This window comes from Callospermophilus lateralis, chromosome 2 (assembly GCF_048772815.1).
Source record: "Callospermophilus lateralis isolate mCalLat2 chromosome 2, mCalLat2.hap1, whole genome shotgun sequence".
In the NCBI taxonomy this organism is placed as follows: Eukaryota; Metazoa; Chordata; class Mammalia; order Rodentia; family Sciuridae; genus Callospermophilus; species Callospermophilus lateralis.
Window position 1 is genome coordinate 23743814 of NC_135306.1, and position 17672 is coordinate 23761485.

The window sequence follows — 17672 nt, forward strand, 5'->3', positions numbered from 1 at the left end:
GTCGGTGTCCTCTGAGGCCTTTCTCCTTGGTGTGCAGGTTACTACCCTCTTGTTGTCTGCTCTCCTCTGTCTTCACCTGGTCTTTTTCCAAGGGGTGAGCATTCCTGGTTTCAGTGTGTGTGTGTGTGTGTGTGTGTGTGTGTGTGTGTCTCCCCTATCTCCTCTTTTTATAAATACGCCATATTGGATTAGGGCTCATCCTGCAGCCTTATTTTGATCTATTTAACTTTTTTAAAACCCTGTCTCCAAATACAGTCACATTCTGAAGTCCTGGGGGGGTGGGTTTAGGGTTTCAACATGAATTTGAGGGTGCAGGGTGCAGCACCCAGGTGAGTCCCTAACATTGCTCTATCACTCACCCTCCCCAAAGCTCATCTTCCTCTTCTGCTAATGGTGTGCTACCCAGAATGAGTTCACCTCCATCACCAGGTGTGTCCTTTGGGTGAACCCTGGGCCAAGCCCTGTGAAATTCATCATCTCGCTTCATACAATCTTTAGAACATCTTCCCCGAGTAAGAACCTTCCAGGACAATAGACTCCAAGATGAGTAATAGAGTTTGAACTCCAACCCCATCCCCATGAGACCCGGGCTGTGCTTTCTGTGCCCTGTGGTACAGGCTGTGTGGTCAGATCCCAAACACCACTTTGAGAGCTCCAAAGGGCTGCACAGATTAAATGGGAGCAGTCCCTACAGGACAGGGGCACTTAGGGAAGCTTTGGGTACGAGGTGGCATTGCCATGCCTCACTTTTCAAATTTAGTTCACATTCCTACAGTGCAGGATGGGTGGGGGCAGCCATCCACCCAAACTTAGTTCTTTCTGTTCACGTTTCTTGGCTGGGTTTCCTGGGAATTTGTTGCATATTTATTGATGTAGAATTATTTGCTTTCAGAATTGCAAGGGTGGGAGAAATCTGCAGTCTGGCTGCAAAAAAGTAATTTGGCAATTTATTTTCAGGGCTGCCCTTCTTCCAACAGCTTGTTTCAAACTCAACCTCTGGCACAAAGACATCCATCATTTTAATTGCATGTTACTGTTTAGTCAGGCACAAATTTGTTTCATTTTCTTTTGCCTTTCTCCTGCAGTTGTAGGTGGTGGTGGTTGTTTTTTCCTGGTCCACCATAAAAAAGAAAAAAAAAAGGCCAAAAATATTTCTCCAAAGCAAGCACTTTTTATAGTCAACGAGTTTTTAGCCCTAAGATGTGTGGTTTTCCGATGCTGCAGGTTTGCTTCTTAACCTCTCTGAAGCAGAAAATCAAGGCTGCCTTTTCCTCTTTCTTGTTCAGGTAGCAACCATCATGCAATTGTCTCAAGATAGTTCTAAGAAAAGTGTGTTGGTCTCCGGGTCAGAAGGCTCCCGTTCTATTCCTGGCTTTGCAGTGGCTGCCTGGCAACATGATCTGCTTTCTCGCCTTGTTTTTCCCATCTGTGAAACGAAGGGCTTGAATGTGTTGATTTCTAGAACTTTCCCGTGTTCTCACCTAGTGACCTTGGATCCCATACCCAGGCCTGGTCACTGTGGCCACCCAACAATGTCCATTGAGGAGTTTGTTCTATTCCCTATCATGATGTTTTACTCTGTTGGGTCACAAATTGTGGCTCTTTAATTCAAGGTCAGAAGTTAATACTGTATCCCTCAGAAACATTCTCAAAGATAAAGACATTGTTTCCATGGATTAGATTGGGTAAGAAGTTAACTTTATGATGTGTTCAAAGCTAAAAATGTAGCATTGTGGTGTATGCTTTGTTTCTTGATTCAAAGATGCTGTTTCCTGTGTCCGTGAAATAAGCCCAGAGTGAGTAAGTGGTAGGGTGGCCCCCTTACAGGCTGGGCGGGGGAATGAGGGGTGGGGAGCTGGGTGCCAGCAGAGGTCAGGATACTATATTTTGTTTTAATAATATGGAAGAAAAATAAATTGTTAATGGCTTGGAGTGATTTCCTCTGCATCCCACAGCACTGTCACCGTCACCAGGGACAGAGGATTCCTCTTCCCAACCACAGCCTTGATGCTCCAAGGCAGGGCTTGGACTACAACATGCCGACACCATCTTATCTCTCATTTCCTTTGCACATTACAAGGTTTTAAGTTTTTATTATGGAAAATTTCAAATTCACAAAATAGGCTAATATGCTGAAATCCTTACATACACAACATCCATTTATTATTATTTTATGGAGTATTTTATGTTCTTTCTTTTTACAGTACTGGGGAAACCAGGGTCTTGTGCATGCTAGGTAAGTACTATACCCTGAGCTACATCCTCAGCTCAATTTCTGGAGTATTTTAAAGCAAGACAACTTATTTAACCTGTTAGTACTTAAATGGGTATCTCTCATAAATATATATGTAACATATATAGCCATAGTATCATTATCATGTTGAACAAAATGCACACTGATTCCTTAATATCATTTAATACCAAGTCCTCGATCAGTGTTTCACATTCATCTTAAAAACCTATTTATGGAGCTGAGGTTTGGCTTAATGGTAGAGTGCTCGCCTAGCACATCTGAGGCTCTGGGTTCGATCCTCAGCACCACATAAAAATAAATAAATAAAATAAAGGTATTGTGTCCAACTACAACTAAAAAAATAAATAAATATATTTAAAAAAACTATTTATAAACTACACGTTGTATTTGGTATATGTGTCTGTTTTAATCTGTATAGTCCCTCCCCCCTTTCAGTGCAATTTATTGAGCTCCTTTTGGCAAATGTAGTATAAGACAGCCATGATTAATTTAGTGTACTTCCCCTAAACAGAGTGAGTAGCCTTAAAAAACGGAGTTTCAAAGACTGGGGGTGTAGCTCAGTGGTAGAGCACCAGCCAGGGGTGTGCAGGCCCAGAGTTCAGTCCTCAGCATCACACATAGAAAATAAACAGAACCCCTTTTTAGGTTTTGGTTTTTTTTAAGAATGCATACATTGGGCTGGGGTTGTGGCTCAGCGGTAGAGCACTTGCCTGGCACGTGCTAGGCCCTGGGTTCGATCCTCAGCACCACGTAAAAATAAAATAAATATATTTTGTCCAAACTACAACTAAAAAATAAATATTAAAAAAAGAATACATATATTTGTCCTACTTTTCTTTCCAATTTAGGTTGATCCAACCTAAGTTGGTATCACAGAATGGGGGTTTCCTAAGAAGCATTTTTTTTTTTTTCAGTTGTAAAAAACTTTATGTACATGAAGTCCTTTATGTACATACACACATGCCATGCACACATGAAGTGTTTGTGTATATGTGTGGTTTTTATCTCAGTTATCTTTTGTTGCATAGTAAATGCCCCTGGTGCTTAGTGGCTTAAGACAACCACCTTTGTGTGCACATTTAACCCCCACCCCTCATGGATCGATTGTATTGGTCTAGAATTTGGGGGCAGGACTCAACTGGAAGACTCTTCTGCTTCTCATGGTCACACAGCGGTTGGATGATGGGCTGGTTTGTAGGGTGCAAATGTTACACTCACTTGTCTGGTATCTTGGCAGGGATGGTTGGGTGGCTGGCTCAGTGGTGACAGTAGACTAGAACATCTGCTTGCAGCCTCGTAAACATGACAGTCTCATGGTCCATGGACATTTTGCTGCTCTCTGGCTCTTCCCCCAGAGCAAGCATCCCAAGAGAACTATCACCTCACCTCAGAAATCACAAAACATCACCAACACCACGTTCATTTTCATTGAAACTGTGCCAAGTTCTTCCAAAGGTAAAGGACAGAGACCCTCTCTCAGTAGGGGTGTCAGAGAATATGTGGTCATGTTTGTAAGCACCCTCTTTGGAAAGGACAATACACTAGTACCTTAATTACTTGTTAAGCCTCCATGTCCTTGCTTGTCTTTTGATGGAAGACGGAGGCCCCTGGAGTGGAAGGTACTACCCCAAAGGTCATTCAGTGCAGCTCCTGTCGCCCATTTCCTTTCACTAGGGAAATTAGAGGACTGACCTGGTGTCTCTTCTTGATTGCCATGTCCTGAGCTGCTTTCCTCCACCACGCCCTTATGCCACAATGTTCTGCCTCACCTGCAGCCCAGAGCGATGGCACCAGCCGTTTATAGACTGAGACCTCTGAAACTGTGAGCCCTAAATAAACTTTCCATCATCTAAGATGGGGGGTGGGTGGGAGGGAGGACTGAATTAGACAGGTGCACTGCAACAGCTACATGACTCTGCTCACCTAAGAAAACTGCTGTGGTTCCAAGCCCAGAACTTAAGAGGAATTGGTCCAAGGGACCTTTGTGCTAGGGGAGATTGCCATGTATTTCGTCAGTGGGGGTGGAATATTAGGCAGTGTGCCTGATAGTGAGTGTCACCAAGAGTGCGAGTTGTCAGCATGTGCTGTTTTGGTGTTCCTTACTGAGAGGAGGAAGCATGGTATTTGAAGTGTTGGTGAGACCAGTTTCCAGGGCAGCCAGAGTCAAGTAGCTTTAGGTATCCTTGACTTCATTCAGCATTGTGAGGAATGACCAGGACACTTGTCCCTTTAACTAAGGAGCCAGCTGTGTTTGGATAGAAGTGTAAGTAGACAGAAATTAAGGAGATGTCAGTGTGCCCTGTCGACGTCAAGAAGGGCCAAGGATTGGGTGTAGCTCAGTGGCAGACACTTGCCCAGCATGCATGAGGCCACGGCTTCACCCCCAGTACTGCCAAAATAAGGGAAGGAAGGAGGGAGGGAGGGAAGAAGGAAGGAAAGAAAAGAGAAGGTCCGCAGGATTTCTGTGAGTAAAGTCATGGTGGAAGAGCTAACTCTGGACTCTCCCTCTCTGGTCTTTGCAGCACATGGAGGACATGTGCTGCAAAGAGGAGGACACTGGCTGGCTGGGGAACTGACCAGCAGCGCCTCCTTCCATTGACACACATACTGAAATGACAGCCCCTTTCTTTTAAAATGGCTTTTAGTTCCTTGTTGGTCAAAATTAAGTGTAGTTTTTTTTGTTTGTTTGTTTGTTTCGCCTGACTTCTAAGAGCTTCTTAGCCCGGCAAGTCAGGAAGTCAGTGACATGCTGTTCTACCAGGAGCCACCTAGACAGTGCTACCTCCCTCTATAGAGGTGTGGCTCCTCGGTCAGCCTATGTGCAAATGCTCTACTTTCCACATGGCTGTGGCTTCCCTGCTCTCCAGAAGGAATGGGAATTGCTTCCCCATCTGAGATCTGGCTGCCCTGGACCCTGTAGCCCCGTAGGCCAGCCATAGCCAAAATCATGCTTGCAGTCGGCTCTTAGTGTGTGTTTTTTCAATTGAGCATAAGAAACATTCCTTGTTTGCAGGGTACATTACATGGGCTCAGAGCCCCAGAGGTGAGAAGGAGGGCCAGCGGAGTAGGAAGATGAGGTAGAAAGACCTCTGCCCTAAAGATCGGGAAGCTTGGGTCTGGATTCTAGTTCTGCCACTTAGAAACTATGAATTTTATCACATGGTTTCTCTGAGGCTCAGTCTTTTCTGTAAAGTGGGGTCAGAGAACCCTTATAAACATTGGAGTACTTGTTAACTGGCAGGTGGGATTTATAAGCTGGACAGGCTGGTTTTATAAATCCAGCAGATTCTGGACATGTTTGTGTGGTCTTGCATCACTATACTCATCAAATCTTTCTGATAGCTGAGAGGGTATTTCTAGTTCATGATAAAATGTCAAAGTGACTTATGTGGTAATTTCAGATATCCATGTCTATGATGTCCTGTAGTAAATAGTGTGTGTTTGTTTATGATGACTTAGCCATATTGGCGATGACAATGGTATTATCCTCATGTTACTATAATAAAATTCCCGGAAGCAATTACCTTATAAAGAGAAAAAAAGGTTATTTTGACTCATGGTTTTGGAGGTTCTAGTCTAAGATCAGGTGCCCCCATTGCTTTGGGCCTGTGTAAGGGTAGAACATCATGGTGAGAGGCCTGTGGCAGAGCAAACCACTTCCATCATGAGCCAGGAAAAAAAGACAAGAGAGGCTGGGGTCTCAAAATCCCCTTCAAGAGCACACCCCCAATGACCTAAGGACCTCCCAGTAGGCCCCAACTCCTACAGGTCTACAGCAACCCCCAACAGTACCTCCTGGGGTCCAAACCTTTAGTACACGGATCTTTGGGGGACTTTCAACCAAACCATAGCAACAACAGAGACCCTGAGGCCACTTGGGGGGGGGTGTGTGTATTTGTAACCTCATGTTACTATAATAAAATGACGTACCTTGATTTTTACTAAGCATTTGACAAAAAGCACATGGTGTTATTCCTGTGGACCAGTGGGAGACAAAAGGTTTGGATTGAAGTAATAATAATTCCTTCGTTGGTGTAGCACACCAGGCTACAGTGTATGCTTGTTTGCTGTCTTGCTTTTTTTATTAATATAATACTTTAGAAGGTCATCAGAGCAGATGAAAGTATTCCCATTTTTCAGACAAAGAAGCTGAGACTCAGGGTTGCCTCAGGTCACGGTCCCATTTCTAGAAAAGTGGTAGAACTGGGATTTCGACTCAGCATTTCTGCCCCTCAGAATCCCAGGGCACAGCCCCATGTGGGACAGTTGTGTGCAGTCATACTGGGCTGGAAGCCACCAACACATAGGTGCCCTGAGGTCCTGTGAAGCGAGAAGGATACCCCCAGCGTCACCGCTCCCCGTGCAGACCTGCCTCTGACAAGGCCCCGTGCTGTGACACTGGCATCAGTAACTGACAGATGGAGTAACAGGCTGGGACTCAGGACATTCTTAACAGGGTAGATCGCTTCATGCATTGAAGAACCAGAACTGATTAACATTTTGTGCAGAAGAGGCAGAGCATTCTCATTCGCCATAAGGATAGGCCACAGAAGGGTGCGGCTTCCCAAGCACCAGAGGTCTGGGGTGCATTGGAGCAGACTCTGGTCTGGAAGAGGTGATGGCAGTACTGGGAATCTGCACCCAGGGCCTGGCCAGCTACAGAAAATCCCCAACAGAGTTGGACTGGGGAACCAGAACTGGGGTTTAGAACTTCTGAACCACAGGTGGTTGTGGTGCAAACCGAGGCTACGCCTTAATTCACTTGGGTGTTTGTGTTTTTTTCAACTTCCAAACGTCAGGTGGCAGAAGAGCAAAAATGACTAGTGCAGGGTGCTGCCAACAAGAAGCTGAGTAGTGGGCTGGGTGGGGCTCAGCGGTAGAGCGCTTGCCTAGCATGTGTGAAGCCCTGGGTTCGATCCTCAGAACTGCATAAAAATGAACAAATAAAATAAAGGCATGCTGTCCACCTACAACTACAAAAAAAAAAAAAAGAAAAAAGAAAGAAAGAAAAATGTTGAGAAATGAAGTTTGTTACTTGCTGTTGACCCTGGCATTTAGCTTGAGGACAGGGACAGGAATGGGAATGTCGGAATGAGGAAGGCCCCAGTCAACCTATGGAGGTGGGACTGCTGAGCGTGGTGGAGCGGGCATTGTGTTGGAGAACAGCGTGCTTCACAGTTTCATGGAGCCTGGGGCGAGAGGTAACATCCTGTGTTAGGTTAGGCAGTATTGATAATACAAAATCCCTGACACAGGCTAGGGCGCCTGCACCCCCTTCCTTGATAGATGTCTTTGAGCAGAGCCGTGAAGGCCACTTTAGGCAATGCAGGGGAGATGGGTGTAGGGGAGGAGACACTAGGAGGAGCAGGATCGCTTGGGGCTGTTGCTATGGTCAGATGATGAGCCACAGCCTGAACCATGAAGGGAGAGGCCTTTCTGAAGATGGACACAAAGGGACATGCCATCCAATGGATGTGACCATGCAGAGGGAGAGCGGCCACATGCCTGAAAGGAGCAGCTCCCAAAATCACGTTCACTGCTTGGGCATCATAGTTTTACAGTTTCCTTCGTAACTGGGATATAAACACTTGTTGAGTACACACCTTCCAAATCTCCCTGGGATGCCCCACATCTTATGCTCTTGAGACTAAATGAGATCTGGACAGGTTAGCTTCTATCTTCTGTGTTCTTCCAGGACCTGATTTGACCTGTGAGTACTGCCCTTGTGTCAGGCTGCAGTAGGGGATTGCCTGCAGCATCTTATCTGACCGAGGTCAGCATAGTTCATTTATTTGGGGGGTGGGGTGGGGGACAGTTAAGGCATGGACACAGCTGAGAACCAGTGAATCAGCAAGACAGGGACTTCTGACACTGGCCAGCAAAGATGGCACAACATCCATGCCTTTCCCTGCTAGCTGCCTGTCCGCCCCTGCCCACCCCAGCTTTCTTTGGCAAGTACATACTTTTATTTTACACACGATGTTAAGGAGCTCGGTTCTTGTCAGCTGATGTCAGATCCAAAGGCACTGCTGCCGAGAGACACCTCGACTCAAACCCCCGGTGGCTGGTCCTAGTGAAAAGTGATGTGTTGAGATGGGAGGCAGGAAAGCCAGGGGACATCTGTGCAAGAGCTCCAGGGAGGAGCTGGCCGGAGCCTGCTGTGTTTGGGGACTGACAGCTCACTGTGTTAATTTGGAACTAGATGCAGTGTCACTGGGCTCCAGAGTGGCAGCCCTGACTTGGTAAGGCCCCTGTTCCGTACGGGGCGCTTCAGAAGGTGAGGAGCTGAGTGGCGCTGTGGCCTGTGGGTTTGGGTCTGCAGTGGATTTGGATGAGCTGCTCACCGAGGACTTCTACAGTGGGGGAGGCAGCCACCCCGCTTCTGACTGGGTAACCCCTGCTGCATGCTCTGCAGTGGCAGTTGGCATTTGATAAGCACCTGGCAAGCATTTGGGAAGGAAGGGAGGAAGGGAGGAAGGGAGGAAGAGGGGAAGGGAGGAAGGGAGGAAGGGAGGAAGGGAGGAAGGGAGGGCGGGCTCCTCACCGAGGGAAAGACCTAGTTAACAGTAAGGCAACAAGCAACGGCTTTCCAGTGTTGTCATGTTGACTTAGCGCCTTTCGGAACCACTAGACAGCACTTGACATAATAGCAACAAAATTGTGTTTCGGTAAACAGCCTTGGAAGCGCAGGGTGGTTCCCCAGGCTCTCGTTCATGGAATACTTAATTTGAAAATATTTTAATGAGTATATTCTCATTTTGAGGCCTGTGGCTCGTGGAGTATGGTGGGTCTGTTGTCAGTGTGTTAGCAAGGCCCATTCAGAATGTGCCTTTCTTGGCCCCAGACTCCACCACACACACCCCTGCTGTCTATCCACACAGCTGTCCATGCAGCCAGCAGGCATTAGGGAGCCCCTGCCGTGTGCCAGCCAGGCACTGTGCGAGGGGGATGCGGGACAGGGAGGTGAGTACTCAGGTGCATGGAGCTGGGCCCTGCCCTCAGGATGCTTAGTCTGAAGCAGGAGTGAGGATATAGAAGCCCAGAGAGCATCCACAGAAGGTGATCCTGTGTAAAATACAGCCATGAGCCTGCCCGAAGGAGCACAGAGGAGGGAGCACTTGTCTGGCTCCTGAAGAGATTCTGTTTGGGCGAAGCTTGAGGTAATGCTTTCTGGACTTCAGCCCCAGGTGCTGGATGTCAGGGCTGGCAGTGCAGGAGAACTGAGTTCTCTGGAGCCTTCTTAGGATTGAGTGTGAACACCCTGTGGACTGGGAGAAGGGGAGAAAGTGGGTTCAAGGGCAGAATGACCTTGATTCTCTTAATTTCATCCTAGCCAATAACCCCCTGGGGCCTGTGTTGAGGATCCCTCCATTCCAGCCCTCGTTATTCTGTCAGATTCTTTTTGGAACTGGAAAGAGACCTTGGGGATTCTTTCTTCCAGCAGAATTTGGATGAACCAGGAGCGTACTTGAGGGTGTGGGTGTGGGGGAGTATCTGCAGGTGTGGAGTAGAGGTGGTATTTTCTAACGGACTGGGCCTTGCCACTTCCAAGACTGGTGGAAATGAGGGTCTGGCCTGGCAGAAGGGACCTGCTTCCTCACCGCCACCCTGAGCTCCTCAGACATGACAAGCCATGTCAGAAAGACCTTGGAAAAGTGAGATTTGGAAATGACCTGGGCAGAAGCTCATGCTGACTCTTTTCCTTGTACACAAGTAGAACTGTGATTTTTCAACCAGTGTTCTGTGAGTGGAGTCATCCTGTGCCTGCCTGGTAGGTCCTGAATCCAAATAGAGAGACCCAGCTGCGGGGCAAGTCAGATTCGGGGCCAGTTTAGTTTTGTGGCCCTGTATATTCAGGGCACTGTGTCAGGAGCTGCAGGACAAGTCTGGGCTGGTGGTAAGGATTTGGGGAAATTATGAATTGCTTAAGGCCACAGTTGGTGGTCCACCTGGGGGCACGGGGCGCCTGCTTTCTCCAAACCCAATTCCTCCTGCCGTGTCCTGCTGCTAAAGCTCTTCTTAACTAGTTCAGTCCCACCGGGAGACCCACTAATGAAGCGTTGGTCCCACAGTAACAGGTGTTTCCTAGGGCTGACAGCAGTGGAGAGTCACAGGGCAAAACTACCCTGTGACTTTGTTAGGGGCAAGAAGAAAGGGCACCAGGGAGGGGGCACTTAAAATATTTTTGTTGTTGTTGTTGTTGTTGTTTGACAACTGCGAGGAGATCCGTGTTTAGGAAAACTTGGCAAGAAAACCACCCACAACTTCTCCACCCTAATACAGCTAATTATATTTTAAAAGATTTTCTGTTTGTCTCAGGCAGTCCGCAATACATAACTCAGGTTTTTATGCGTACTTGGAATCACAGCTAGCCTGTAGAGTTTGTTTACCTAACCTTGTACGTTTTCCTTATTTCTGCCTCATCTTTGTAATTATTTTCCATAATGGCTGAGCAGTATTCTGGAGTGTCAGAAGGCCATCGTTCAGTGTGCCTGGGCCTGTGGAATGGGCTGGTTCCTCTCTCCCCCTCCTTAAGCTTGGGGTCTAGAGAACTTTCTCACACCTTCAGCCTTGTGCTTCTGTGTCATTGCTGCCTTCGAGGAGCAGTTCCGGGAAGGGGACTTTGAAGTCGGTAATGCAGGCATGCAGACAGTCTTAATATTTGTTTTTACTTCTATTTATTTATAATATTTATTTTTTCGTTGTAGTTGGATGCAATACCTTCATTTCACTTATTTATCATTATGTGGTACTGAGGATCAAACCCAGGGTCTTGCATGTGTGAGGCGAGTGCTCTACCGCTGAGCCACAACCCCAGCCCCTGATTTTACTTTTATTTATGTATTCATTTATTTACCTGGGGCGGGGGGTTAAACCCAGGGCCTCGTGCATGCTAAGCACACTACCACTGAGCTACGCTCCCAACCTTGCATTTTTATATGTATCATGCAAATACAGATGTGCAAATAAAGCAAAGGTGTAGCTGAGCGAGTTATGAGGAAGCAGATGCCACTACTCAGCTCAGGAGACAGCTTCCTGCTAGCCAGAGCCCTCTGCGCTCCCTTCCTGCCAGGAGCTGCGTTACTCTGACTTTATTGTAATTGCTTCCGTGTTCATTAAGTTTTATCACCCAAGAGTGCATCCAAGACATGACAGCTGGATTTTGCCTTTAAAAAAGGTCTTCTAGGGGCTGGGGTTTGGCTCAGAGGCAGAGTGCTCCCCTAGCATGTGTGAGGCACTGCGTTTGATTCTCAGCACCGCATGTAAATAAATAAAAGTCATTGACAACTAAAAAAAATACACACACACACACACACACACACACATATTTTAAGCCTTTTAAATTTCTTAACCTATAGGATTTTCCTCCATCTCTTCTCTTCCCTCTATTGTTTGTTGAAGAAAGAACCTGGATCATTTGCCCTGAGGAGTTTCTAGGACTTTCCCCAGGCTGGGTCTCCTGGAGAGAGGAGTTGGAGCCAGGGGTCACTCAGGTGGTAGGTGTTCTGCTCCGGGCAGTACATAGGAGTGGGACTCTCCTGCGGGGAAGTGAGTAGCCACTGGAGCCCAAGCGCAGAACCTTCCATTCATTAGGGGCTGCAGAGTGTTGAATGGGCGGTTTCTCTTGTTCCTTCATTATTCGTTTGTTGGACTATTTCAGTAAAGAAAAACTCCACCCATCTGCTTTTTAAAAATAGCTTCATGGAGGTTCACATGTCCTACAGTTCACCCACCGGAAGTATGTAATTCAGTGGCTTTTGGTACATTTAACAGAGTTCTGCATCTGTCACCACAATTAATTTTAGAACATTTCATTGACAAAACGCCACTCCTTTTGCTGCCACATCCTAAACCCTCCAGCCTTTAGCAGCCACTAACCTAACTTCTGTCTCTGTGGATCTACCTACTCGGGACATTTTAACAGGCACACGTACAGTATGTGATGCTGTGTGATTAGTTTCTTTCATGTCTTCTAGGTCCCTCCACATTGGTTGCATATGTCATTCCTTTTTATGGCCAAAAAATATTCCATCAGATACATGCAGTAGTATTTGTTTATTCATTAGTTGATGACTATTTGGTGTTACTTAATCCTGTGGATATGATGAATAATATTGCTGGGTAGATTCACGTATGTTTTTCACAAACATATGTTTTTATTTCTTGGGTGCATACTTAGGAATAGACTCACTGGGACGTGGGTAAATCCGTGTTTAACCATTTGAGGAACCATGAGACTGTTTTCCAGTGTGGTTGCATGAGTTTTTATTCCCATCAGCAATATTATGAGAATTCCAATTTCTCTAGTGTGTTTTGCAATGTCTTTTTAATCCTAGTGGGTATGAAGCAGCATCTGATTATGGTTTGATTTGCATTTCCCTAGTGAGTGATGATGATGAGCATCTTTTATGTGTGCTTTGGTCATTTGTACATCTTTGGAGAACTATCTATACATGTCCTTTGGCCATTTTTCAATTGGGCATTTGTCTTTTATTATTGAATTGTAATAGTTCCTTATGTATTCTAGTTAAAAATCCCTAGCAGATGGGTCCGCTCTCTATATCCATTTACTTTACTGACTTGTGGATCAAAAGTATTTTTAAAAAATTGCATCTGTGTTGAACATGTACGAACTGCTTTACTTATTATTAGTCCCTAAATAATACAGTATAACAACTATTTACATAGCATTTGCATTGTACTATAAGTCATCTAGAGATGATTTAAAGTATACAAGAGGATGAGCATAAGTTATATGCATGTACTTCACTATTTCTATAAGGGGCTTAAGCATCTGTTGATTTTGATATTCTCAGTGGGTCCTGGAACTAGTCCTTCCTCAGATATAGAGCAATGACTACATATGATTTGCAAAAATTTTATTGTATTTTGGGTTGCCTTTGTAGTTTCTTGGAAAAAAAATTTTCTTTTTTCAGTGCCAGGGATTGAACTCAGGAGTAGGCACTTGACACTGAGCCACATCCCCAGCTGTATTTTGTATTTTATTGAGAGATAGGGTCTCACTGAGTTACTTAGTGCCTCGCCTTTGCTGAGGCTGGCTTTGAACTTGTGATCTTCCTACCTCAGCCTCCCTAGTGGCTGGGATTACAGGCATGCACCACTGTGCTTGGCTCTTGAGATCTTGAGTCTTGATATCTTTTCAGAGTGTAAAAGTTTTGCAATTTGATGTCCAGTTCATTTTTTCTCTTGTGGCTTGTACTTTGGGTGTCTTATCTCAACACCATTGCTTAACCCAAGGTCATGAAGCTTGGTGCCTGTGTTTATTCTGAGAGCTTTAACTGTTTAACTCTCACGTTTAGGGCTGTGGTCCACCTGGAGTACATGCACTTCTGTGCCCACTGGCCACCCGTGGCTGCAATTTTAGGCAGAGTCAGTGCCGGATTCTTCCTCTTCATTTACCAGGTTTTGTATTAAGGAGTTGCTTCTCTAGTATGAAACTGTGTGTTTCCTTTGTTGTTTTCTTTGACGCTTAGATTTAAACATGTTTGCAATGGTGTAGTTTTTTACTGAGCTGGGTGCCTGTGTTCTGCTGGAGCGATTATTGATGAGTACTTTCTGTTGTTCAAGACTTCAATCTTCTTGGAACGATTTCTCATTTGTGATCTCCTTAGTCTTCTAAGGAGAAGCTGGGAGAGCAGCTACCACTAGGCCTACTTTACAGAGCAGGAAGAGAAGCATAAGGAGAAATGACTTGTCCCGGGGCACAACCACTAATAAATGCAGGACTTGAACCCTGGGTCTGATTCTTCTTGTGCTTGTGTCCCAGCTGTATGCCACACGGTCAAAACCCTGAGATAGACCTGGAATTTGAGCTTCAGTCCTAGTTCTATGGTCTTGATATGCAGGAGATCTTTTGTTCTTTCTGGGATTTGGTTACTTGCTCTGTGAGATTGGGAAGAGCCAGTCCCAATCTAGAATTCTGAGCAGATTTCCTCATGTCACCTGCAATGAGAGACAGCCCAGGTCTTGCTGCTCTGGGGTGGAGCCCCATCAGGAGCATCTGATGGACAGAGCTTACCACCACACACAGGTGTTGGTCCATATGGCTCCCTTTTTGTAAGGAGAGACTAGTGAGGGTTAGTGATGGTTATCCCCTTATATAGTTGACCTTTATTCTAGCATGTGATGTTTGAATTTCTTTAAGTATGAGTTTGTATTATACTTGAATAAAATAATTAAATTTGTAAAAACTTGTGTGCATGTATACAATGTAAAAGAGAGAAGTGGTTTTTTTTTTTTTAATCCTTTTGTTTCTTATCCGGCTCTCACACTCTAAATTTTCATCTACCCGTTTGTCTTCCAGAAACATGCCAAAGGCCAGGATTTGTTTGATCAGATCGTGTACCACTTGGACCTTGTGGAAACAGATTACTTTGGCCTCCAGTTCCTCGACTCGGCCCAGGTCACAGTATGTATTGCTTTAATTTCATTTCAGGACAGATTGGCTTTTGATGCTAATTGCAGATCCACAGTTGCTAGAAATTGGTAGAGAAAAATAGGAGTAAAACTGTGACACTGTTCCAGTAAGGAGCATTGGCAGCTGTGATAGTGCCTGAGTGGAGTACAGGCACGGTGCTGTGGGATGCTCCCCACTCCGAAACAGCCAACAACCAGGAGAACTGGTGCACAGGAAGCATTAAGGAAGCATTTCTGAGCATAGGGATGCACGGTGGACACATTTCTAGAGAATGTTGGAGGAAGAAGAAATATTATGGAAAATATTGCATTGGTATTGCTTTTATTTTTTAAGCAGCAAGATAGGCCTCCCCACCATCTTCTTATACAGCCTGGCTAGGTAGGGAGAGGGTCTTGTGAAGGTGGCTGAGGCAGTCAGAGCAGGCCGTGGCCCTGCACCAGGACCATCTTGCGGGCTCCAGGAGGGGTATTGGGTCAGCCCAGACTCCCCTTGCTCTCCCAGAGGCACACTGCTCACAGTGGAGGTGCTAGAATGAGTGATCTCCACAGAGCTCAGAACCACTCTTTGGAAAGTAGCAATGACTTCATAGTCCCCCTTCCCAACAAGATATTTGGGTTTCAAAGATAATTTATCCAAGTATCTAAAAATGTTGGTTGAGTGTCTGTGGTGCACTGGGCCCCATTCTGAACATTGTGGATACAAGAGGTGATCACAGATGGTGTAAGGATACGAGGGGACAAGAGGAGACAGATTAAGCGAGGAAGGGCAAGAGGAGGAGTGGGTGCTGAGGCAGAGAGTGTCTTGAGGCAGGGGTCCCTGGGAACGCCTTCCAGCTGGACACCTGAAGCTTCTCATACCTAAAAGACACCAGTTACCTCTGGGGGACCACATGTGACAGCTGTTAGCTGCTCAGACTGGTGTCTGGCCACTGGGGCTGCTGGAGATGCCCCGCCCTGGGGTGGACTATAGAGTGGAATCTGGAGGGAAAAGCCCCTGGCTGTAGTGCCCCCTGGTGGTCCTCCCAGGTGCTGCCCTGGGCATCCACCTCTGCACCTTGGGACTTCCTGTCTGCCCTTACCCCACAGTTGCTGCCACCTTGGCCACATGGTCCTGATTCCTCTCCTGTCCCTCAGTTGGAGACTCTCACTGTGGCCCTGGGGGGGATGCCTCCTTGTTTTTGTCTCTGCCTCCCCTTCAGTTCTGCTTCCTTGGAGTTGAGCAGCCCGGACCCTGCCCTCTGGCCTCAGGACCGTCCTTCACATCCCTTGGGGCCTGTGTGTCTCAGTTATTTTCTTCCCCTGGGCAGCCTCAGGATTCTAGCTGCTGACCCTTCTGAGTATTCTGGGCACTGTTTCCTTTCATTTAAGCAAATCTGACTCAGATTTCTTTTGGGGCCTGTTATCGCTCTCAGATCCAGAATTCTGCCATTCCCAATTTCATGGTATTGTCTCTCGATTCCGTCTTTCTGGCCCTTCTCCTTCTGGACTTGGCTTTAAGGGGCCCTTCCTGTCTTATTCCCATTTCCCAGCCCCCTCCTGCCCGCACCTTCCTCTCTACCTGAGCCGAGCCTCAGCTGTCTCACTGTGTCCTCCCTTAGCCCTCGGTTCCCCTGCCCCCATGTCTGCTCCCTGGCCGACCCTTCACACGCAGGCCCATCTGTTTTCTCTGTGGCTTCTCCTGGGCTGCCAAGTGGTGCCAGAGAGTCACTGCTGTGCCTTTTGGCATCCGCAGAGATGACAAATCCAGCAAAGTCCAAGCCCTGGACCAGTGCTTCGAGCCTTGCCAGCCCCCCACGGGATGCCAGGTGCCCACAGTTCCCTTTCTAGGGAAGCTCTCCCACTGAGCCACACCCCAGCCCTTCACAGCTCCCGTTCTGAGGTGTGACCACGACCTCTAGTCCCCACCAAGTCCGTCCAGCATCTGTCCTCACCTCCGCTTTTCTTGCCCTGTGCCTCCAAGTTTCTCTTTCTCTCTCTCCATCCTATCTCAAGAGAAAAGAGTCTTCCTATTCCTGCGCTTTCTCTCTGTACCTGCTGCCACGGTCCCATTTCCAGCTGCTTCCTGAGCGCCACAATCAGAGTTCTCTCTCTGCTCAGTGTCCTCCAGCTGTCCCAGCATTGGACCCCTTCAGCCTCCTCCCTGAGCCTCCTCTCCATTCGGCCTTCTGTGTGTCATAAAGCATGTGCTGTCTGTGGCTTCAGAATATCTGTAGCCCTGGTTCAGGAGTCAGGTCTGGACCCTGTTCCTGGCTCTGCTGCTGACCCATCTGGTGGGCTTAGATAGGCCACCTTTTCTCCCTTGGCCTCAGTTACCTCATCTGTGAAGTGGGGTTCTTGGACCTGTTTTCTAGGAGCTTTCCCGGTTCTCGGGGTCAGTGACTCTTGAGTCGGAGGGGGGTGGAGCAGGCGCACTTGCCCCTTTAGTTGGGGAGGAGGAGGTACCACTATTATTTGAGCAAGCCTGTTATCTTGGGTGCATGTCCCATCACCAGGTGACCCCTCTTCATCCGCTCAGCTTCCCAAAGCTGTGCTTGTGACTCCATGGCCAAAGACTTTGCTGTGAACCTCTGCCAGTGTGCTGTCACTGTGAGTCAGGAGGGATGTGCCCAGCGGCACTCAGGCGTCCTTCCCAGGTTTCGAAGCCTCTCCAGCGTCTTGCTCTCTTGCAGCGGCAGGCAAGAGGGTGCAGGAGCAGCTGCCAAGACCCTTCCTGCCGTCCTTCAGCTTCTCAGCCACATCCTGGTGGTCCACCCTTCTCTTTGTGCGTGGCATGAGCTGTCCCCCTCCCTGGAATGCCCTCTCGCCATCCTTCGAGCCATCTCAGCTGTCCCCCATTCATGAAGCATGTCCCCAGCTCCTAGAGTGTTTTCCTCTATGTAAACCTGGAGTTTATTTGCCTTCTGTGGTGGTTTGCTCACCTGGCCTCAGGTTTCTTATTTGAGTCTATAAACAAAACTTCATGACTAGATCCTAAAGCTTA

General features: G+C 47.1%; 1 protein-coding gene across 5 annotated transcripts in view; it reads left to right on the forward strand.

Annotated features, from left to right (window-relative positions):
• The window catches only part of Epb41l4b (erythrocyte membrane protein band 4.1 like 4B), a 131049-nt gene that overhangs the window by 22424 nt on the left and 90953 nt on the right, over window positions 1–17672 (forward strand). For all 5 annotated transcript variants that reach the window (XM_076843203.2, XM_076843201.2, XM_076843202.2 and 2 more), the window contains exon 2: window positions 14580–14684. In XM_076843203.2, coding sequence (XP_076699318.2) covers window positions 14580–14684 — 105 coding nt within the window. The remainder of the gene's footprint in view (window positions 1–14579; window positions 14685–17672) is intronic.